At 34.4% G+C, this 22729-nt stretch overlaps 3 protein-coding genes across 12 annotated transcripts; 2 read left to right on the top strand and 1 right to left on the bottom strand.

Annotated features, from left to right (window-relative positions):
- Positions 1-144: 144 nt before the first annotated feature.
- LOC126926839 (SCY1-like protein 2) lies at positions 145-12405 on the top strand. Of its 6 annotated transcripts, none has more exons than XM_050743358.1 (18): positions 145-225; positions 3895-4176; positions 4281-4415; positions 4510-4731; positions 4857-4977; positions 5061-5147; positions 5239-5384; positions 5501-5631; positions 5734-5848; positions 5991-6136; positions 6220-6373; positions 6480-6720; positions 7059-7227; positions 7377-7558; positions 7656-7712; positions 7805-8043; positions 8350-8636; positions 9335-11959. In XM_050743358.1, the coding sequence occupies exons 2-17, from the start codon at positions 4024-4026 to the stop codon at positions 8614-8616; spliced, it is 2565 nt and encodes an 854-aa protein (XP_050599315.1). In that variant the 5' UTR covers positions 145-225; positions 3895-4023; the 3' UTR covers positions 8617-8636; positions 9335-11959. The 6 variants fall into 6 exon arrangements, 5 of the variants coding, with proteins under 5 accessions (XP_050599315.1, XP_050599255.1, XP_050599213.1 ...); XM_050743298.1 differs by lacking the exon at positions 145-225 and adding an exon at positions 1964-2357; XM_050743256.1 differs by lacking the exon at positions 145-225 and adding an exon at positions 1964-2357 and having other exon boundaries at positions 3611-4176.
- A 509-nt stretch (positions 12406-12914) lies between these two features.
- Positions 12915-20891, bottom strand: LOC126928703 (ribose-phosphate pyrophosphokinase 1). Of its 4 annotated transcripts, XM_050744363.1 has the most exons (8): positions 20611-20891; positions 18969-19176; positions 18071-18254; positions 17086-17157; positions 15865-15888; positions 14509-14732; positions 14114-14447; positions 12915-14037 (listed from the first exon to the last, which is right to left on the bottom strand). In XM_050744363.1, the coding sequence occupies exons 1-8, from the start codon at positions 20711-20713 to the stop codon at positions 13945-13947; spliced, it is 1242 nt and encodes a 413-aa protein (XP_050600320.1). In that variant the 5' UTR covers positions 20714-20891; the 3' UTR covers positions 12915-13944. The 4 variants fall into 4 exon arrangements, with proteins under 4 accessions (XP_050600320.1, XP_050600329.1, XP_050600340.1 ...); XM_050744372.1 differs by lacking the exon at positions 15865-15888 and having other exon boundaries at positions 20611-20890; XM_050744383.1 differs by lacking the exon at positions 17086-17157 and having other exon boundaries at positions 20611-20890.
- LOC126928794 (ubiquitin-conjugating enzyme E2-22 kDa) lies at positions 19804-22515 on the top strand. 2 transcript variants are annotated; one of them, XM_050744588.1, is made up of 6 exons: positions 19804-20143; positions 21076-21132; positions 21228-21380; positions 21637-21719; positions 21805-21968; positions 22043-22515. In XM_050744588.1, exons 2-6 carry the CDS (start codon positions 21106-21108, stop codon positions 22177-22179), a joined length of 564 nt encoding a protein of 187 aa, XP_050600545.1. In that variant the 5' UTR covers positions 19804-20143; positions 21076-21105; the 3' UTR covers positions 22180-22515. The 2 variants fall into 2 exon arrangements, with proteins under 2 accessions (XP_050600545.1, XP_050600534.1); XM_050744577.1 differs by lacking the exon at positions 21076-21132 and having other exon boundaries at positions 19808-20143.
- Positions 22516-22729: the final 214 nt, after the last annotated feature.

The raw sequence follows: 22729 nt of genomic DNA, 5'->3' as shown, positions 1-22729 counted from the left end.
TTTCGGAACAACAAACCATTTCGAACTATTGGGCTTTTAGGACGAATACGATAGGATAAACATTATAGATAAATATTATAACGATACTAGAAAGTGAAAGGGATCAGAAAATTTATTACGCTTACTAGATCTGTCGCTAGTTGAGTTTAAAAAGTTGAGCGAGACTGATCGGAAAGCGCTTAAATTGCGCTGATCGAAGATAAGTCAGTGAACTTTTCTGTTCAGGTAAATTCGACTTAATTCCTATGCGCATCGAAACATTCACGGTGCATAGCCATTGGCTAAATACAGAATAGACCTGACATCCAATGCTTCTTCATGCTCCATGTTTTGATTTGAGGGTCAGCTAACAACCGAATTATTACCCCCTTGCTATTATCCTGTCACACGAGATATTATTGATTCCGGTATAGATCCTTGAACGATAACAGAATGTGTGCCGCGATATTCCCTAAGATTGAATCGAATGTCATTCCAATGTTGGTCGTATTACAGAACGCGAGACACAAAATCCCAAATAATATCATGTCTATTCTATACTTGATCTAGTTAGATACAGTTACAGCACTCATACATATACTATGCATACAAGATCCTATGATGCCGCGTGAAATAACGCGTGATCGCGGATGTATTGTAACTTTAGTATGTAGCGTCACTATCATTCGACAAATGTACTTCATTCTCCTGTATTCTGCTTTACCCTCGCAGTACGCAATACTTTGCCAATAATGGACACAACGTGTTGCGCGAGCGAAATGGAGTACAGGAGAGTGAAGTACACTGAACAAACGATAGTGGCGTTACATACTAAAGCCACAATATGGCCGCGAACCAGTTACGTAGTATGTATGTGTACATATCAATGATATCAACGATTGGTAATGTCAACCGAGTAACTGTAAGCTCGGTAAATAAAAACAAGCAAATTTCAGTCAAATATGTACTGTACGTACGTATTTTAACAAGGTGATGAAAACGACGCGGTTTTCGTATAGATGAAAAGAAAATGTAACAGATGTATATATATCTTTAACAACATGGTATACCGAAAAATTGCAAATGTAATATATATTTCTTTTCTAATAACACGTATAGGGCACAGATTTAAATGGTTGGATCGATAAGAAAATCTGTAATGTATAATATACATACACGCATACGTATGTATGTATAGAGAAATTAGCATGTTAATACATTATATGTATATACATATACGTATAATACACAGGAAGGAACTAGAACTATTTTCACTTTTTCTTAATCGTTTTCTGTTTTCCGTCGCGTCTTCGGACCTCTTGCCATTTCACACTTACAAATTGTAATTTGTAGTTAATACGTAATCCGTAAACTGTAAGTTGCGACATATGGTAACCCCTATCGACTAGTCAATTCCCCCTACCTTCGGAGCAAGCTATGGCATCCCCTAACCCCGGTCTCCGGTCCGGTGTCCCGTGACCCATAGCTACCTGCAGTCTGCAGCTACCAGACCTATAATTTCCAGGCAGAGGCTTACACCCTGGCCAGAGCCGGAACCAAGCTGGAGCCGAGGTCGTGGGCAAAGCCATAGCTCAGCCGGGATCGGAGGGCGCGCATGCGTCTTTTTAATATTTTCTTGCGACTTTCTCGTTCTCCTATCGAATGCCGACAACGTTAATTCGCACGTCGCAACGACGATGACGACAACGAGGACGACAACGAAGACAACGACGACGTCGACGATGACGACAACGACAACGACGATGACGACAATAACGATGAAGAAGACGATGAGAATAAGAAGAAGAAAGAGATCGAAAACGAACACGGTATCAACGTTATCGGCTATCGCGCGAATATTACCTTACATCGTTATCGCTACTAGCAAAAATAGAAGACGAAAACAAAGATGTGAGCGAAGACGAAGACGAGAACAGGGCTAGAATTAGGGACAAGGACAAGAGCAGCAAGTCACGAGCAGTGGTCACGACGAAAGGAAAACAAAGAAACAGAATCAAAACAAAAACAAAATGAATAGGACGAAGAAAGGAAGAAACAGAGAAATTTGAATAAAAGAGAATAATCTTAGTGGGACGGTTATCGAGATGTGTAATATCGGAAGCGATACGCAGGAAGGATAGTTTAGAGAAAAGCGGAGGATCCGATTATCGGTAGCAGTGTCGAAATTTATATGTGTCGGTGGTGATGCAGTCACGCGTCAATCGTGGTCGACTGTTCCTTTGGATTGCTCGCGCGAGGATCGCGCGTCGCGCGCGTGCTCCGAGCTACCGCGCATCGCGCATTACCCTTCTTTCAGTTTCTTCATGCTTATAGTGCTTCTATACGCGGTACACGATTCCCGTTGTCGTCGGCAACAGGTGAGCCATTCCAAACCTTCAGCTGCCTTGTGCTCTTTTTCCTCGTTTTTCACCAATCATTTTCGCGCTGTTTCTTTTCTTCTTATTTTCTCTCTCTCTCTCTCTCTCCTCCTTTCTCCCCCAAAGTCTCACTCCCCCTCTCATCTCTTTACCATCTCGTTCGATTTCTTTTTCTTTCTACTTTGTCCGATTTTGTTCTCGCTGTTCCAAGATCTGCTGTTTTATCGAAGCTAACCAACGATTCTATTAACACGGTGTTATTTAATTAACGATACGACGTATTACCGCTATTTTTAAATAATTGGCCGAACAATAGACGAATTACACTCTAATCGATCGCGAGTTTCCCCGCGAACTTGTGCCAGAGGAATCGTGTTTCAGTTGACCACTGTCGCTCGAATGGTCTAGATGGAATCGCCGACTAACCCGCTACCTTAATTAACTACCATTGTTGGCAGTCGACGAACGTTCAAGCTGCCCCTTTTGACATTTGACAACCACTTTTCCGACCATCTGTTCGGTATTGTCGTTCGAAACCGGCACGATCATAGATTTTCAATCACAGATCAAATCATAGATTTTCAATCATTTCGCGCTCAAACGAATCTCGACGTTTCGCTTCGTTTCGTTCCGTTATCCGTTATTCGAGAAAAACGACTACTCGTACGTGAAACGCGCTATTCTCTTCCCATCCTGATCCTGAAATCGATTCCAATTCTTTGCAATTCTTTGCTCGGTGCGAATGTGATAAATTTTGCGTGACAGCATCTTACTTTCTCTTACCGTCCATGACCGAAACAAACTTTGTCTCTGTCTTGTCTTTGGCGAATCGATAATACATGTGTGTGTATGGTTGTTAGTCGATCTTTAAACTTGCTGCGAATTTTTCCGAAACTGATTAAATATCGAATTAAAATTCAGGAAAAATCATCGAGTCCTCGAATTTATTTGTATTTTTCATTTATTATTAATATACACGGCAAATGGTAAACAGCAATAGCGACATGTTACCAATTATATTTATCGAAGCACGAAATAGAAAATAGAACGAATTGATGAGAATAAATGAATATCCTAGTAGAAAGTCGATTCCTCCCCTCTTGACAGCTGTGCCTAATTCGAATGTCTGTTAGCCTGTTCGGAATATGTTTATTCCTGATTGCGCGACCATTCGAAACGTAATGAATCCGACTGATGCGATCCAATTCGATTTATCTCTCGAGTTATACTCGTTGATTGTGCAATATGTATAGAGGATTGCCTACGAAGGTACGAGGTGGTAAATCGATAAGGAGTTGCGTAAGGAGAAACGAGAGGAGCCGCAAGACGAATTCACGAGACAAAGAAAAAGATTGTGAATGAGCAGATTAATAAAACTGTTGCTCTTGGAATACCGATTGATGTATATCGATCGTTGCACACGCAGAATAATCGATTAAATCACCGCCATTATTGTCATCGTCGTCGTTGTCGTCGATATTGACTCGCGATAGCGAGTAAAAATGTATCGACCTAAGAATATGTTTGTGCTTAATAGTCCAGCAGGTGTATCCGTGGGAGAAGCAAGTGACTGGAAGAGGATAATCGAAAGTTGAGAAATTTGGCCGGAGCGAAGCGATTAAACAAGGTGATTCGATGAACATTGAGGACTAACATAAAAGTCGTTATGTTTGCCAAGTCGAAAAGCAGTGGCTCGACACCGAGCGTTATACTTCCGAATCCGCTTCAAAATTTATACGAAGTCGGTAAACAATCGGCTACCGCGGGTCCCGAAAATGCTTGGCGCATATACGACGGATACACGAAAACTGATCGAAAGGTAATACAATTTTTCAACGACCAGCATCCATCTTCTTCCCCTCCTTCATTCTTCCCCCCCCCCCATTGTTGTCCGTCTACTTGCTCCTTTTTCTTTCGTTTTAGGAAGTGTCGATATTTTTCTTTGACAAAAGATCGGTCGATAAGCTGCACAAACCGAAACGAAAGGAGACCGTGACGGAAATTTTACGGAATGGAGCACGGCAAATGGAACGATTCTCTCATCCAAAGATACTGCAAGTAAGAGATCTCTGCCTCTGTTTTCGTCGGATACACATTTTTTTTCACAAATGCACGAAAAATCATCGTCGCTCCTCAATATCTATCCGTTTAGGCGTTCAAGGTGGAGGAATGCCCGGATAGTTTGGCATTCGCGTCGGAACCAGTGCTGGCTAGTCTTGCCAACGTTTTAGCCTATCAGGAGCAACAAGCGAATAACGTTGGTCAGTCGTCGAGTAACGTAACGAAACAAACTTCCTCGGTCGCTGGTCATCGTGCAACGTTCACGAAAGAATACGAGTTGCTCGATATCGAAATCAAATATGGGTTGTTACAGGTGAGAAACGCGACTGGGGCTCGATCTAATTTATACTCGTGTCATATACTCTATTATAATAATAATAATAGTCTTCTTTTACTCCTCTTTTTCTCTCTCTCTCTTTCTTTCTTTCTTTCATTCAGATCACAGAGGCTCTGCTTTTTCTTCACGGAACCTGCAAAGTTCTTCATAGGAACGTTTGTCCTGCCAGTATTATAATAACCAAAAGGGGTACTTGGAAATTGTCAGGGCTCGAATTTATCGGTGAGTCTGATCGCACGATCTCGTTCGACGCGTAGTTTTCGAGACACGATCTTTCGCGATTCGTTCGTTTTTTCTTGTCGTAGAAAAAGTTAACGAAGTACCGATGATACCATTGCAACCTTGGACTAATCGCATGCCGAAAATGACGCAGCCGAATCTCGATTACATAGGTAAGAATGTAAGAATATTCCGATCTTTCTTCCATCTATTTTTTTTCTTTTTTCTTCTCCTTTGCGTTCGTAACGCGTTTACACGCTACAGCTCCGGAAGTGCAGCAAAAGAAAGTGGGAGGCTACTACAGCGATATGTATAGCTTTGGTATGACGATATGTGCAATTTTCAACCAAGGGCGCCCATTGATTCAAGGGAACCATAGTTGTTCCGAGTACCTGAAACAGCTGGAAAACGTAAGCAACTCTTTCTATGTAATACAGTGTTCTCGTATTGCGCGTGTCTCTAATTCTTTTTTAATATATTTAACCATTTATTTCCTTGTTCGTCGTTTCCTTTTCCATTGCCACAGCTGAAAGAACAAGTTGAGGTTATACTACCTCTAGTTCCTCTTCCGCTTCGAGAAGCCGTTTCCCGACTGTTACACGTAGATCCAGAAAAGAGGCCGACCATTCAAGTTTTATCCATGATCAAATATTTTCAGTACGTAAATACGTTTCTTTCGAACGAACACTCCGCCTCTTTTGTATTTATATTGTAATTATTCCACGCGAAATCATTTTCCATTTTGCTTTCATTTTGCAGAGATCCACCGGTGTACGCGCTTCAGTTTCTCGACGTTAGCAAAATGAAAGACGTATTGCAGAAAGAGCATTTTTATACGACTACTTTGAAAGGAATATTGCCTTATATACCAAGGGTAATTCGTATAGTATACATATAAAATAGATTCACGTATAACGCAATACAATATAGTCTAACGATATAACGTAACGTGGTGTAATAAATGATAACTACGCGACATAAAACGCCATATGAAAACAATATATTTGAATCAACAGAAACTTTGGTATCAACATATCTGGACGTATTTGCAAACTGAGTTGGAAAGTCAAGAAGTGCAATCGGCTGTACTACAACCGGTACTTTACATCGTACAAAATAGTACACAAGAAGAGTACGATCAAATTGTATTTCCATCGTTACGGTAAATATTATATAAAAATATCTCTGTCTCGTTTCATTCGCGAATTTATTTATTATTAATTGGCGAATGGAATCGTCGCGTAGGTTGCTTTTTTCGAATCGGAAATCGATTCAGGGTACGGTAACGCTGTTGGAAAATTTGCATTTGATATTAATGAAAACATCTCGAGAATATATAGAAGGTGAAGTACTTCCAATGTTATACACATCTTTCGAGAACTCAACTACTCAAGTACAGGTATGTGTACACAAGTGTATATCAGATAGGAAAGAAAGCGAATAGAAGAAACAGAAATGGAAGAAAGGAGAGGTAAAAGAAGTAATGAGCATTAAATGGTTCGTAGACCGCAGCATTCGTAGCTGTATCGAACGTGACCGACTACATAGACGATGAGTCCGTTCGAAATATCGTACTGCCGAAACTCCTTCAGGCGTTCGAAAAAAATTTAGTAGATTCCCGAGTACTTATGAATGTGATCCCCTGTATTTTAAATCGGTTGGAGAAGCAGAAAATCATCGATTGCATCTTACCGTTGTTGTTCAATGTAAAGCTTCAAGAACCGGAGATAATCGTTCGGGTTGTACGTAAGTACACACGGTACATAAGTACGTTTGCATCCTTCTTCCCTGATTGAAGTTCTTGGGATAGTGGTTGTATTTGTTTCGAATAAAAATCGCGTCCATGCGACGTATCTATATATACGTATGTATATATAGATAACGTGTAACCGAATCAGCGTTGATCCACAGCCACATACATGAATATGTAACGTAATAAAAACAACGACTGTTCTGAAACTTTTAAACGGGGTTGTATGCGTATACGATGCACTCGCATTCCCGCGATCGTCCTCATTGTTGCTGTTGTTATTGATTGATGCATACTCGATACTGAGACCAAGGTTACGATTCGACTCCGACAGAGATTTACAGATTGATGTTAACCGACAAAAAGTACGGACTTTCTGTCAGCTGGATGGCGACTCGAGCGATGCCTTCTTTGCTACCTCATACTATCAACCCGGCATTGACTCTCGAACAATTTGAATTACTTCTCAAGGTGTTACAAGATATGCTGAATCACATCGAAAGGTGATGAAACGTTTGTTACAGATAATATAGATTTTACGTATAACTTGCGAAATTTCTACAAAGCATCGATAATCGCTGTTACACATTTTTTCGTTTGTTCTTTCGTTTTTGTTTCGTCGTTTCCTTTGCTTTTTTGTCCTTCCGAACAGAAATCAAAGGAACCAGTTAACCCTGGACAATCTGTCGTTGTCGAGTCCGGAACGATATCGAAGTTTACGGCATCAACATAGTACGGATAATATGTACGTCGCGCCTTTCAACATACCAAACTTACGGATCGAGCAACGTAAAACTTCTTCGGCCGAAGACATGGCTCGGAAAAATAGCACAAGTAAGAATGGCACGAATGAAGCAAATCACGTTCGAAATGCGTGTATAGGTAGAATCGCAAGTCGCGTGACTTTATAATAAATCCGGGTGTTTCGTAGATTCGATGTCGTCGACGGTTTCGGCGGAAAACATGGCGAGAAAGAACTCGATGATAAGTAAGTGATTTTTCACGTACGCGTAATGGTACTTTCTACTACTTTTATAGACGAACGTTGTTCTTTAATAATTTCAACATTGTTCGAATCAGCCATGTTCAGATGGTTCTCGTCCTCGAACAACGACAACAGTAATTTCTTGAAAGTGGCGAATACCTTTACGAGCAGGCGGTTATCGGACAACACTCTGATGACACCGAAAATCCGGGTAGCACCGTCTTGCGAAAGTTCTCCAGGTGTTACACCCGGCGATGGATTACCAATCCGGCGCCATTCGAGTACCGGCCCTCAAGATCGGCGAGGATCTAATATAAATTTATCGCCTCCCTTGGTATCGTACCTTTGCCATCCTATCGTTTACCCTGTTATCCTTTTTTCTTTCGGATCGTTGTTTCAACTAGGAAAAGATAAGAAGAAATATATAAAACGTAATAAACCAACAAATAAATTGACCGTTTATAGTAAAAAGTAAGAACTAGCTTTCGTAGAAAAGCAACGGGGCAGAGAAAGAAAAAAGAAAGGAAAAGCAACGAAAGAAAATGAAAGAAAGAAAGAAAGAAAGAGAAAAAAGAGGGAAAAGAGAGAAAGAAAGGAGGGTTGCAGTAAAGGGAGTAGTAAAGTGTGATTCTCTCGATAGGGTGGAGGAATGCCGATTACCAGTAGCAGTGTGCCATACTTGGTTAGTTCAAGCATGAACAGTATACGAGGTTCGAGGCGTCCGTCCGTTTCTTCGACGTCTTCTCAGCAAGGGACCGGACTTCTACAGCAGGTTGGCTCCAGCATGGTAAGACAACAACCCCCCATCTGCCTCAACCTCAATGGACTACCACCACCACCACCACCACAACCACAACCACCAACACTTTCTCCATTACTCCAGCTACCGGGACAGCCTTTCCACTGACCCTTCGTTACAGCTGCAGCGTAAGAATATTCACTAGCTTATCCGAAGACGTCGCCGATGCTCTTTTTTCTTTTCTTTAGTAATATGCGACTCGTAGATCGATAATGTCCATCGTTCTAGTCACGCTGTGTCTTCTTTTCTTTCAAAAGAGAAACGAAAAGTAGAGAAAAAAAGAAAGAAAAAGGGACACCATCTCTGTGATTACGACGTAAAGTGAACATCGTTCACGGTATTCACGTATATTCACATAGTGGCGCATTTTGCAATTTGGGTAGTTTGTCGAGCAAAAACATATACATATTTTTTTCTTACAGTAAACGGACAATTCCTGCTTATCCTACTTTTCTCCCATGTACTCTCTCTCTCTCTCTCTTTCTCTGTCTCTTCTTCTTTCATTCATTTTTTCACTAGTTCGCTCGCTCGCTCGCTCGCTCGTCCAGTTTTATTCCTTCCTACCTTTCTCTGATTGCCTGCTCTGATCTACTACTCATAGTCTATCGTATCTTTTATTGTTCACGATCTTCCGATTTCCTTCGATTTACGTATATATGTATGTACAAGCACCAATGCTTCGCAGCTACTTGCATCGCGTGCATATATCATGTATATATCGTGGATGATTTTTCGGAAATCGACGAAGAAAAGTAACATATTGTATCATTTCTCGATGGCACGACGAACATCAGTAATTATACGCTTGTCTTTTGTTTCCTTACAGTACCAATTCTTCAACAAACAATTCGACGCTTGAACCGTGACCTTCATAGGATACCGCGTACCCATTGTCATAACGAACAATTGGTTACTAGTTACTAATTACTAGTTACAGTCCGGGTGGTTACCGTCCGCGCGACACGACGCGACGCAGTCAAGGTAAATAGCAGCAAATAAGAATAATTTGATAGGGATCTCGTTGAAGTTGGAGAAGTGGCTTTTGGTTGATCGATCTCGCTACATTATCATATGTATGTACCTAGTCGTATCGGACGTACGTCGAATAACTTTTACTCTTGATATGGATATACTTGGACCTAAAATGTATCGGTCATCCGTAGAAACGTAGTAGCACGAGTAAGGACTTTGATTTCTTGCAGAAAATATCGATTTATTCGAGACCTTCTAAAGTGGCCTAATCCCATAATAAGTAAAACATAGTTGTCAATTTGTCTGTGTAATCGTTTAAGACATTCTGAAAAAACACGAACAAATGTGTTTAATACGTGGCCTGTCGTTGCACGTAGAGTCGGTGCAGTTGAAAGTAACGCGAGCTTTCGACCAAGTGGCGAGAGTAAATGCGTTTTAAAAGGCGCTCGAAAAGAGAAAAGCATTTTTCCATGTATGTTCCCGCAAGTACAATCAAATATAATTACGTAACGTAATGCGTGAGTCATCTCGACTATACCAAGTCAATTATAGATAATGCTATCAATTTCTTCATATTATGCATCCGCTTTTTCTCTAAATATCACTTCTTTTCTTGCGAACGTAACGCTGAAAGCGAAAATTTGGCTGCTTTCACTACCTGAAAAAAAATAACAGGTTATCTAGTTGTATATCGTTTCGAGGAAAATAACTTTGTTTATTCTCTTATTACTAGTAAGCAAACTTATCGTTATTTGCGTTTGCTTATGACGGAGGAAAAACGTACGCAAACAACGTAACAAACGTCGATGAAAAATAGGAACACGTTGTATAGGATATAAATTGTGCGTTGGAATCTGATAGAAGCGATTGAGAGTTGAAAAATTTCATTTGTGTAAAAGTGTCGTGCAAAAATATCAGATGTTGCAATTAGGTGTATTTCGATGCACATGTATACATATCAACATGCATAGTTGTACGCGTGATAGCTTAAATATCTCCATTTTGGCGACATTTCCTCTCCTCGATCGCGTTGGAAGTTTGTTCGTTGAATTCTCGATAAAAAGTATATTGTTATAGTATATTTTGGAACGTATGCAGGTGTGTGAGTGTGTTGTGTACGAGACGATATGCGTAGAATCGTGAAAATGTAAGAGAATGGAAAAACGAAGAAGAGGATAAATATGTTAACGTTAACGTAAGAGTTAAACATAAGAGTACTTAGGAATGTAATAGCAGGCAAATCGCAGCAGATTGAATGCTTTTCTGGATAATGACGCGGCACTAGAAAACAAAGTGTCCTTAAGATTCGCGCTAAGAACTAGTTTTCGTTAGATCACGATCTGCGTGATCAGAAACGAATAGTATCGTTGAGATAGAACTGCGTGGACAATCTTGGACAATCTTGGACAATCGTTGACAATCATCATCGAGATCGAGAACTCGCGAAAAAGTTGATGCCACTTTTAAACCGAATTCCATTGAATTTCATTGGCCGGAACGATGTTTTCTTCCCTGCGAATCATCTCTTAACAATTAATTGGCGGGAAACATTTGAACGGTTGTTCATGCAATATCGCTTCGGCCATCATCGGTTTATCGGCGAGAAAGCGAGTAGGGATCTCACGTATTCCAAGTATCGCGACTGTATCGTACAAACAGAAAATGACAATCATATTCGATTGCGGAGCTACGCCGAATATTGAAATTTTCCAATTCTAGAACGTAAATTTCTTTGACCTGTCGTGTGTAAGTAAGTAAGTACCTGTCGTCGATCGATAACGTCGATCGTATTATTCTTCCCATCGAATGTTTTCCTTCGTCCACTTTGTCGTGTTGTTTGTCGCTTCTTCCATTGTGCACCTATATTCCCTTCTCTTTATTTCTTCCATCCTTCTTCCTAAGGTCTATTCTATTCCACCTTGACCGTTCCGATTTTACACGGTACAATGGCTGTGAACCGTTTAAAAGTTGAAACGATCATACCCCCCTTTTCGATGCAGACGAAAGCGTGACAATACCATGGGGTGACTGTGAGACTGAGGAACTATCGCGAGTGTATCGCTACTTATTGTTAGATACGATACGATACGATACGATACGATACAATACGATATAGCAGTAACGGTTGAGAAGAAACGGGACCTCGTGGTAGGCATGTATCGAAGATTGACTGCATCGAAATCTAACGCGAGCAATTCGCTGTTTACGATCAATTACGATGTTCCCATTGTCATTATTGTTATCATTGTATTCTGTAATTTTCTATGTGTAAATGCGAATACACGCAACGAGTAACGTGCTCAATAGATTTCGAAGGTGTCGAACGCGATCGGTCATTCTCCGTGATATCTTTCGCAACCGACTTCCTTTCTCGACTAACTTTAGTCCGTTCTTCGATCGTCCGTCTCTCGTTATTAAGTATGTATATTTCGTGTATCTCTTTCGAAGGATGTACCATAATAAAAACGATGCTACTTGATTTAATGTATCTTCTACCTTGTTTACGTCGTTTCGGATACTACAGATTAACAAGAGGCACGAACAAAGTTATCGTTAATGAAACGAAACGCGAAATTTGTGAATGAAATATTGAATAGCGAAGAGCTATTGGGCTACAGCAGGAGGGATAAGCGGTGAAACGCTGGACACGCGGCTTCGCTTCCCTAACCAAGCTTTACGTATCACGAAACAGTGTGCGAGTGTGTCGTACGTCTGATCAAACGAGTATCTGAACGAATAACCTTATAATATTTAGCATACATTTTTTACAAATATAAAAATTTCATAATTATATCTTTATTTACACATAATGACATGTAAATAGAACAGTTTTGTACTTAGATAAAGTTTTAATTTATATTATTTTAAGAAATTATGTCACAAATGTATGTATGTCTAAACAAATTATAAAAACTTTGCATATTATGTATTTTGAATATAGAAATTACACAATTTCATCATCATAAATTGTTGCACATAATACTATAAATTAAGTTACAGATTAAATCAGATATTTCTATTATATTGAAATATATATAAAATCTTAGTCATATCAACAAAATATTTGGTATTGTAGTTAAGAAATATGTCATGAATAACTTCTTTACGACTGTTACAATTTCAATTACAATATAACGAACAATATTTATTAGTTGTATTCCGTTCAATAGTGTATAATAATATCTGAGTATTATAATGCAACTTATATACCATAGGACAATATGTTATAATTAATAACGAAAATTAAACAAATTAATTTGATATTTAATTAGTGAAGTAAAAGCTTGTTTCAGTTAGATTTTATACATAATATAACTTTTGAAAAAATAAAATGTTTCTAAATATTTAATCAATATATCCAAAATATTAACAGTAAATTAATAGTAAAATGATCATGTACATAATTTTTCTATTATAGTAATAAAGAATTAAAATTGCATTTTTTAAAGATATTTATTATAATATCCAATTCATCAACAGGTAGCATTTTTTACTGAATTAAGAAAAATTTGCATGTAAACATTGCTGTATTTATATTGATTTATATCTTTGTATCATATTGATACAAAGCTAACTATAAAATCACTTTCCTCTATTAAATGAGGCAATCATTTTTTCCGGTAATAGAAATATGTTCATATAAATAGTGACTTGTTCATTAATTTTTAAAAATTGTAGTAGTAAAAGATACTTGAAAAAAATACAATGTCTTTTTGACGTCATTTTTCTATTGTATACAACGTAGTACACAGTGTATTAGAATATTATAATACATCATACTAGAGCTGTAAAAGTTAATTATTCTGACGTGGTTATCAGTTGATAAATTGTACGTACATATTGCAAATTTTTACATGTCTGTAAAAAATGAGATATGCCTCTACGGCGTAATTAATTATATATATAATATATATATATATATATATATATATATATATATATATATATATATATATATAGCTCGTATAAATGGCTACTTGCACTCGTTACGATACCCTTTGTCCTCATACAGTTTTACACAACTGTCAGGATCATTATGTCATTTCATATCTCAATAACAAATTATAAAATTTAAGTTAAACAATATAATAGCTATATGTCCTAAATGGGAAAATGATGTATTTTGTATATTAAATGACAATCTAGCGAAAATTTAATTATTTTTAAGCAATTTTACTCTGTAACTTCTTTTTGTATATATTACTTATTAACTTTTTTTTTTTTGTTTTTCGAAATGGATAATATAGTATGTTTTAGCTATTTAATGTTTTACTTTCTACACATGTCTATCAAAAAAAAAATATGTATAGTTAACCAAATTAAAAACGGGATATTGGTGCTTATCCCAAGTCGCTTTTATAAGCAAATTAGTTTAAACTAAACTAAGAATAACAATAAACAGATGTAAAAAGATACATTCTTCTTACATAGTTTGAAAGAGTATATTATCAGGAAGATTTTCATCTAGTACGGTACATTTGAAAACAGGTACGATACAGATTCACCGTTATGAGTCCGCCTTACAGCCTCAGCGAACATCATTGATACATCAATACACTAAAATATACCAATACCAGAATCAAGTATACAAATATATAAATATGTTAAATATATATTAAAATTATTCATCTACCTGTATCTTTGGACAATCCTGCATATGGCCATCTTGAGGAATGGTATTTGTTACTACCACAGCTTCGAAACATGCATTGTTAATTCTACTAATCGCTGGGCCACTGAAAATTCCATGTGTTAAAATGGCATATACTTTTGTTGCTCCAGCTTCTAAAAGCTTTTCTGCTGCATGACAAATAGTGCCACAAGTGTCGGCCATGTCGTCTACTAGAATAGCAACTCTGTCTTTTACATCTCCAACTAATACCATACTAGCAACTTCATTCGCCTTTTTCCTTTCTTTATGTATAAGAGCAAATTCAACATTTAATCGATCAGCAATAGATGTTACCCTGTTGAGATAATTTTCCTATAATATATTTGCTTTAGATCAATGCTAATTTTAAATTTTACCTTTTAGCACCACCAGCATCTGGAGAAACAATGATACTATTTCGCCATTCTATAATGTTTTCTTTAATCCATTTCAAAACAGCTGGTTCAGCAAATAAGTTGTCAACTGGAATGTCAAAAAATCCTTGTATTTGACTAGCATGCAAATCCATTGTAATAATGTGATCAGCTCCTGCTACTGACAACATATTTGCTACTAACTTTGCTGAAATAGGCGCACGACTCTGAAAAAAGAAGATAAAATCTAATTTTAATCTTATGAAATTGTATGAATCTCTGAAGTCCATTTGCAACTGGAAATATCCTGCAATTTGAAAATACTGCCATTAAAATTTTCGAAACCTTTTAGAAAGCATTTTATAAGGTCAATAAATGAAGGAGTATATAATTCAAAATATATTTTTATAAAAGATATGTTATAAAATAGAAGATTCTTCCTTTGGAGGGGACAAAATATGAATACAATGGCTATGTATTGAGATATTCGTTAAAAATATATTGTATGTGTGTACATACAGATAAAAACGAAAACAATATGTTGCAAATGCATCCCAGTTAGATTCAACAGGAAAATGTAAGTAAAGCAAAATTCAAACTTATAAATTACAATACAGAACACAGTGCATTCTGATACCTTAATTTTTCATGAAAACATTTAAGGACATTTGGGAAAATAAAATAAAGTTATAGAATTCTGCAGTTATGACCAAAATATATAATAAATATATTGATGTACCATTGATATTATATTAAGAAACAGTGAAATTCTTTAAACAAACACAAATGCATTGTGTTCAGAAAGGTAATAATGATAAAATTATCTTAATAAACTTATCTGTAATAAATATGTTTCAAAGAAGCTAATTGATGTTAATATTTAAAAAATAATATTTGTTTGCAAATCATTTTATTGGCATAACATTCTATTGCCTAAATAACACAATCACAATTTTATCTTGTCAAAGCACTATTTCATTAAGAAGATAGGCATTTCATGATTAGTAGTATACTTGGACAACAACATATTTAGCAACATAATAATTAGTACCCATATTACATACAAGTGTGTATCCCATTATGTGTATGTAGATTATTAAAAATGTATGTAGAATGCTATTATATTAATATTTTGCCCTCTCATACAGGTATCAATATGCTATGACCAAATAGTTCATTCATTCATTCATTCATGGGGATACCATTGTGCTATATAGCAATAAATATAAGTTTTGTTAGTCCTACAAAGAAAATTTTGTAAAAAACTAAGAATGATATAACAACTCAAATTGTTCATCGAGTTATAATTACAAACATTACACTCGACAAACGTTACAATCTTGTTGTTCTTATACTCACTGTAGAGAGGTCGGGCACAAAATCCTGAAAATACCCAACTATTCAGAAATTTATGTAAAAGTAAAATGAATTTTTGACAAGAATTATTTTAATAATATTTCTTCCTCATTACAATATATTGTATTTGGAAATTACTTATCAAAGACTACATTTTGATAACAATAATAATTGTGTTATTTTAATTAAATTTTCATTAAACCAATATACCTCCATTGTGCTTATTTCTTTTTAAAATGTTGTGGCAACTTGTTATTAACATCTTAAAAAGGATACCAGTAAATTTATTAAAATATTTAAATTTAAGATATTTATTAAAATAAATTGCATTCAGTAGACAATGATGGTAAATATTATAGTATGAATGCACGGAAGGCCCCCCTCGATGAATTGTGATATTAATTTTGCAATATTCATGTGGGTTATCTAACTTCTGATAACCTTCTGATAATTACTAAACACACAGCTTCGGTTACAATATATTCGTTGTTTACAGCTTTGTTAATTACTTATTGCAAAATTATATGAAATTTTGTTTCATTAATATGTGCCATTTTGTAAAATGTAATGTTACAATATATATATATTTAATATAATATATATATATATTAAAATACTTGTATTTCTGAAAAATTAATTCATGCAAGAAGAATATGAGAGTTAAGTATTTGCATTAAATAATGCATATATTATTATTCCCTAGTATTTCATATCTTCAAGCAACTCCATAAAATGTATAAGATGAATGATTAATACTTTTTAACATTATATATAATCCTTGATTTGTTGCATGCATACTATGTTATATATTTATATATGGAAAGAAATTTGCTAAACAGTGGACATACATATAGTTCCAGTGCATTGTTTCTTTAAATATGAAATTTTGCATGTATATTTACATGCAATGAATATTTAAATAAAATATTTAAAGTGTTTAGATAATATATCTAAAACTTTAAATCATTCCCTTGTAGAATATGTCAAAATTAAATATTAGTATTAATTCATGTTAGTTATGATTTTGCAGAAATAAGTATAATATAGTAAATAATGTAATCCTGCTAAACAAGACTACTATTTGGTATGATTCAATGATGTAAGCCAAAATATTTTGTATGATGATGAAAACTCATGTTTTGCGTTCCAAAGTGATATTACTCCACTGGCCTGTTGCAAAGCTATTAAAAGTGAATAGAGCAAAAAAAGACCGCTACAAGTTACCCTGAATTTCCACTCGTTTGACTTCATGATAATTTGTTTCTTAGAATTTCTGTTGTCGTGTCCATCACCACCCTGTGAAGATATCATATAAAAAAAAATTAACTTTTTCTTTAGCAAGCCATGTTTTCCTTATTATGGGGATCAAACTTTTCAGTACTCATAACTACGGAAGATATAAAATAGACAATTTTGATTAAAACCACAACTTATTAGATAAATTATTTGAAATATGTATATAATGTTATTATTATGTCAGTAGTGTTTAAGAGAAATAAGCACATAATAAATAATTATTTGAATAATAATATATATACATGGTTAAATTAGGAATGTAATTATTATATCATTTTATAAAAATTATAAGCATAGCATTTTTCTCCCTACAGGAGTATCCAATTTATTTGCATGTGCAAAGCAATGTAATCATATTAATTGATAACATAAATCAACAAAATGACTATTATGTACTTAGAGTACTAGATTCACTAAAACATAGTTCCTATAAGTTATTTTGTTATATAAGTGTTTTATATTTACACCTTTTTTATATGATTCATTTAAGGTAATAATTAAGTGATTTTACTAATTTCTTTATATATAAATATGTATTAATATGCAAATAGGTACTTATAGGTAAATCTACGGTTGGATAGTCAATAACGACAAGACAAACAAGTATTGCAATACATTGTAAATTAAATTTACCATCATACATTATACATCATATGTAATCTAAACAAACAAAATGTTTCGGTATAAGATTTCCACAAATATGTTTGTAAAATATAAACAGTGCATACATTTATCTTATAAGATATACCACATAATATTAATAAAATTATAAGGCAATATAAGTAATTTAAATAAATTAAACTTTATCAATTATTTCAAAGTATTATCAGTTCTTTGTATTTTACTAAATTTCTATGCATAATACTATAATGGGTAAAAAAATAAAACACATTATCTTATCAATGTGTCCTACCTTATCCTTCTTATCTTGTCTTGCATACGGGAAACAAGGAATTACAGCAGTTACTCGAGATGCAGAAGCAATTTTACATGCATTGATCATAATCAATAATTCCATCAAGTTGTCATTTACTTCTCCACTTCCACTTTGTACAATGTATACATCTTCTCCACGAACAGATTCTCCTATTTCCACGCTAATAAGAGCATGAACAAAACAAATATAATTAATATCATATTAGTGAAACATATTATATATAAACACATATAAATATAAATTTGTGCTATATATTAGCCGACTTACATACAAATTTAGAGATATTGTTTATCTTTTATTCTTAATATACCAACAAATCAGAGTTACAATTGTTCTCTAACATATGCAAGCATAAAAGTAAAATCTATATAGTTTACTTATTTTAGTCTACATACTTGATTTCTTTCATTCTTAAAATTATTCCAATTAAAAAATTGTATACTTTATGATAAAAACCAAATATGTATAAGTACTAACATAGCAAAAAAATGTATTTATCATATGTTTACACACAAGTTAAAATACTCTATAGAATTATGTACTAGTATTTGTGAAAGTATAATATTAATGTCAGAAATCATTAGAATGTGTATTAATAATTGTACCAGTTGACCTTCAAGTTAAACATCGCGGCTCGGTAGTATACTAGAAAACCGGCCTTGCGCGACAGGGTTGTTTGTACTCTGGTAGGGTTGATGAATTAACGGGTACATATATGGAAATGGCAATACAAGAGTGATAAAAATATTCTGCGCCTTATGGAACGATATATCAGAAAGGAGGAATTTCAATAAGATTTGAAATGACACGTGGTCGGGACTTGAGTTTAATCTAATGACAATAACGTGGTTATAGCGGTGAATGTAACCATTACCATGTTTCGAGGTTACTAAATTTCTTCGTGACAACTTTTCCAATGTCAATACCGAGTCTGTCAACGATACGTTGAGCCAAATCTGGATGCGATGTGCCACTGAAGACTTTAATGTTTGGCATTCTGCTCTGTAAAAGTCGCCCGCGAGAATTTTCTAAGTTTGCGCGTAACAAACTCTTAGCACGCACTGGCTGGGACACAGGCATCACTAAAACAGAAACCACAAAGAGACTATCCAATCAGAGAACGCTTTTAAAACCGGATGTGATGTTAATATTATACTCCGCCCATCGAGTGTTGGACATAACCGCGCAAATGCATTTCTTATCATATATTTTTTCCGTTAAAAAAATAATAGACTAAGAAATATCAACAAGATTATGTTACTGCTTGATGAAAATTATGACATTTTTATAAATGTTATTCATGACGTATGTTATTATTGCAGTAAACTAATTATACGTTTAACGGGCATGATAATAACCAATTTCATAATGTAATAATACTTAAAATTACACATTTTACAAATAATTTAAAGATTTCAACTATATTTTTTGCTTAGTTTTATATCATGCGTAATTCGAAGTGGATGAAGAATTAGTTTAGTTCGTTGGCAAGTTTTTATTTATCTTATATACTAATTTATAATCTTGATAATTAAAATTGTTATTTCTTTACTGCATATTTCTTTTGGTGTAAATATGAAAACATGTGAGACACTTTTTTATGTTTTTACAGAAGATAAAAATAAGTTACAAATAATTGAATTATTATTAAAATTTACATTTTTCCATAATTTATAAATTGGCGCCATAACGAGCAATGACGTGAACGTAGACAAAATTCAAAAGGGTGAACACGAGCGAGTGACAGTCAACTTTTCTCATCAATGTGGCGCCGGCAGTGATTAAATGATAAATTGGATGTATCCGTGAGCGGAGATTTTAGTATAGAACACGAGTTAGAACGTTCGTTTTTCTAAGTAGAGAGAGAGAGCAAACCCAAATACTAATACCTTAAAGGTTTTGTGCACGTTGACGCATTCAGCGAACTTCGTTAATTTATTCGAATGATGATGACAGTGTACTGACTGTCTCACCGATTCGGAAGCTATGGCGAACATCGCGGCATTGAGAATCCAACGCGAATTTAAAGAGGTTATAAGAAGCGAGGAGGTGAGTGAATAATAGTTTCCTATAATTTTAAAAAGTATCGTTTGTTTTTTACTCCAGATATAATTATTAGAATCGTTAAACAACATCGTACAGTTATGTTATACTATCCCAAAGAAATTTCATGTGTGGCGTGACAAAAATGTGCCGCAATTCATTGGTTGATAAAATCACCGCGAACAAAGCGTAGGCACCTGTTGTATGGTATTCTTGACTGTCATCAGCATTTAAATTCATCGAAATTTACCAATAAAACATTACTGTTTTGTTGCATTCAAAAATATTTCTACCATATATTTTTGCTTGAGAAAAAAAAAAATTATGAATAAATTTTCTATATTTTTTAGATATTTCAATGAATTAACGTGTAACTCCAATTATGCAAAATAATACATATTTTTTGTGTTTAAATATAAGATTAATGATTGACACATGTTTTCATCTATGAAATCTTTTGTTTAAATACATACCATTTCCCTTAAGTTTCTGTGAGCACTGACATATTTGTTTGCGCTTGTGTTGTTCTGAGAGATCCATTCTATGTGCCCAAGAATATTTGTTTTCATTTATCATCTCCACATGTTTATAGAGAGGCAGATTACACCAGAATGTCTCAATCTTTATGTTGTGACAATATGGTAAATTATCACTATAAAATATTACATCAATTCAGTATCAGATGATAATGTCAATAGGTCATTTGGTTATATCTTGCACATAGTTTTGGAAGAATTATTTTACATGTGTCACTGCAATACCATCTTCTGTAGAATATTGTTATTTGTTATTTGTAAAACTAATATGTTTTGTAATTTATATAAAAAGTTACATAATTGATTAAATATTAATAAACATTAGACAATTGCAGTATAATAACCCACAATTATGCTTTCATGTTATTGACTTTTGTGTTTTTATTATTCATTTGTTTATAGATCTAAAAAATGTAAGATTAATTTTGTTTCATGCAAATTGTAGCCATATTCACTCATGTAAGTATGTATTTTATAGAAAAGGTTTAATGGTAATATAAACTGATAATGAAAATATCAGTGTTTTTTAGTAATCTGTCTAAATTTTGTTATAGGTTGCAAAATGTGCAATCAAAGTTGAATTGGTAAATGATAGTTTTACTGAACTAAAAGGTGAGATAGCGGGTCCGCCAGATACACCATATGAGGGAGGTAATTTTGTGCTCGAGATTAAAGTTCCCGAGACATATCCCTTCAATCCTCCTAAAGTAAGCACTTTGTAAGTCAATATGATTAATATATGTTAAAGTAATAATTTTGTATTATTTAATGTTAAGACAAGCTAATATAACCTAAAACATGACAAAGCATTTTCTGAGTTCTTTGTTTTATCATATATTTCAATTTTATATTTAAAGTTTCTTTTCTACAAATACTCTACAATCATAAGTAAAAAAAATTGATTTATATATATTTCTTGGGATTTAGTTATTATATTTCAGTAAGCATATCATTCTTTTATAGGTACGATTCATAACAAAAATATGGCACCCTAATATATCTTCTGTAACAGGTGCTATATGTTTAGATATATTGAAAGACCAGTGGTATGTAATTCTGTTAAATAAGATAAAAAATAATGATTTTTATGTTGCTTGAAATATATTTTATATTTCTTATACTGATTTTTAGGGCTGCTGCTATGACTTTACGTACGGTACTGCTATCATTACAAGCTTTACTATCTGCAGCAGAACCAGATGATCCACAAGATGCAGTAGTGGCTAGGCAATATAAAGAGCATCCAGAAATGTTTCGTCAAACTGCCAAACATTGGACATATGTATATGCAGGTGGTAAGTGCATATTGTAGAGAATTAATTGTAACATGTAATTGCAATTTTTCTGTAAACACTAAAATTATTTACAGGACCAGCAAAGATGCCTGATTTAGATGATAAAATAAGGCGACTAACAGATATGGGTATTGAGGAACATAATGCAAGAGTTGCTTTGTCTTCATACAATTGGGATTTGGAACGTGCCACTGAGCAGCTCTTCAGTTAGTGATAACTGTATAGTTAATCTGTCATATAAAAGCACTGCTCATTTTGTCATTACAAAACTTCTGTAACACCATGCCCAATTATTGATACCATAGCAGTTTCATAATCAAATTCAGCACCTGTAACGACAATATTTCAATGGCAAAAAAATTCACAGGAAATTCATTTTAATAACCTTAAACAATACTCATTTATTTAATGTGTAAAATAGGCATGAAGGAACAGTAATTAATAAAATCTATTAAGTCCAACTTAATAGCACCACTTAAAAAAAACTGTATGAAAAGTATGTCATTCTTCATCTTACGTTTATTAAAAGTTTAAAAATGTTATTTAAGCCATAATGCATTTATCATTTTTTTCTTTTTAACAAAAACAGTTTTATATGTTAAACATTTATTAAATCTCTTTGTACAAATTACTGTATATTTCTAAATTTCTTATTGGGCGTTCCTTTCTCTTTATGTCATTATATTTGGTGATATATTTTTTGCTTTTCAATGAAAAAATGTTTGCATGAAATAGTACTTAGTAAACTTTACGTTTTGTTT

The sequence above is a fragment of the Bombus affinis genome, chromosome 1 (genome assembly GCF_024516045.1).
Source record: "Bombus affinis isolate iyBomAffi1 chromosome 1, iyBomAffi1.2, whole genome shotgun sequence".
Taxonomy (NCBI): domain Eukaryota; kingdom Metazoa; phylum Arthropoda; class Insecta; order Hymenoptera; family Apidae; genus Bombus; species Bombus affinis.
The sequence above is the reverse complement of the archived record's forward strand: the minus strand, read 5'-3'. Positions and strand labels throughout refer to the sequence as shown.

What these genes read in the sequence shown, in the direction of transcription:
- LOC126926839 (XM_050743358.1), top strand. Translation starts at nt 4,024, where the DNA reads ATGTTTGCCAAGTCGAAAAGCAGTGGCTCGACACCGAGCGTTATACTT. An exon ending in ACACGAAAACTGATCGAAAG is followed by an intron (nt 4,177 to 4,280) that starts GTAATACAATTT and finishes CTTTCGTTTTAG; the next exon opens with GAAGTGTCGATATTTTTCTT. An exon ending in ATTGTATTTCCATCGTTACG is followed by an intron (nt 6,137 to 6,219) that starts GTAAATATTATA and finishes ATCGTCGCGTAG; the next exon opens with GTTGCTTTTTTCGAATCGGA.
- LOC126928794 (XM_050744577.1), top strand. Translation starts at nt 20,081, where the DNA reads ATGGCGAACATCGCGGCATTGAGAATCCAACGCGAATTTAAAGAGGTT. An exon ending in ATCCCTTCAATCCTCCTAAA is followed by an intron (nt 21,381 to 21,636) that starts GTAAGCACTTTG and finishes ATTCTTTTATAG; the next exon opens with GTACGATTCATAACAAAAAT. An exon ending in GATATATTGAAAGACCAGTG is followed by an intron (nt 21,720 to 21,804) that starts GTATGTAATTCT and finishes ACTGATTTTTAG; the next exon opens with GGCTGCTGCTATGACTTTAC.
- LOC126928703 (XM_050744363.1), bottom strand. Translation starts at nt 20,713, where the DNA reads ATGATAAATGAAAACAAATATTCTTGGGCACATAGAATGGATCTCTCA. An exon ending in CAAACGAGTGGAAATTCAGG is followed by an intron (nt 15,889 to 17,085) that starts GTAACTTGTAGC and finishes GGGTATTTTCAG; the next exon opens with GATTTTGTGCCCGACCTCTC. An exon ending in AGGATTGTCCAAAGATACAG is followed by an intron (nt 14,038 to 14,113) that starts GTAGATGAATAA and finishes GGTATATTTTAG; the next exon opens with TGTATTGATGTATCAATGAT.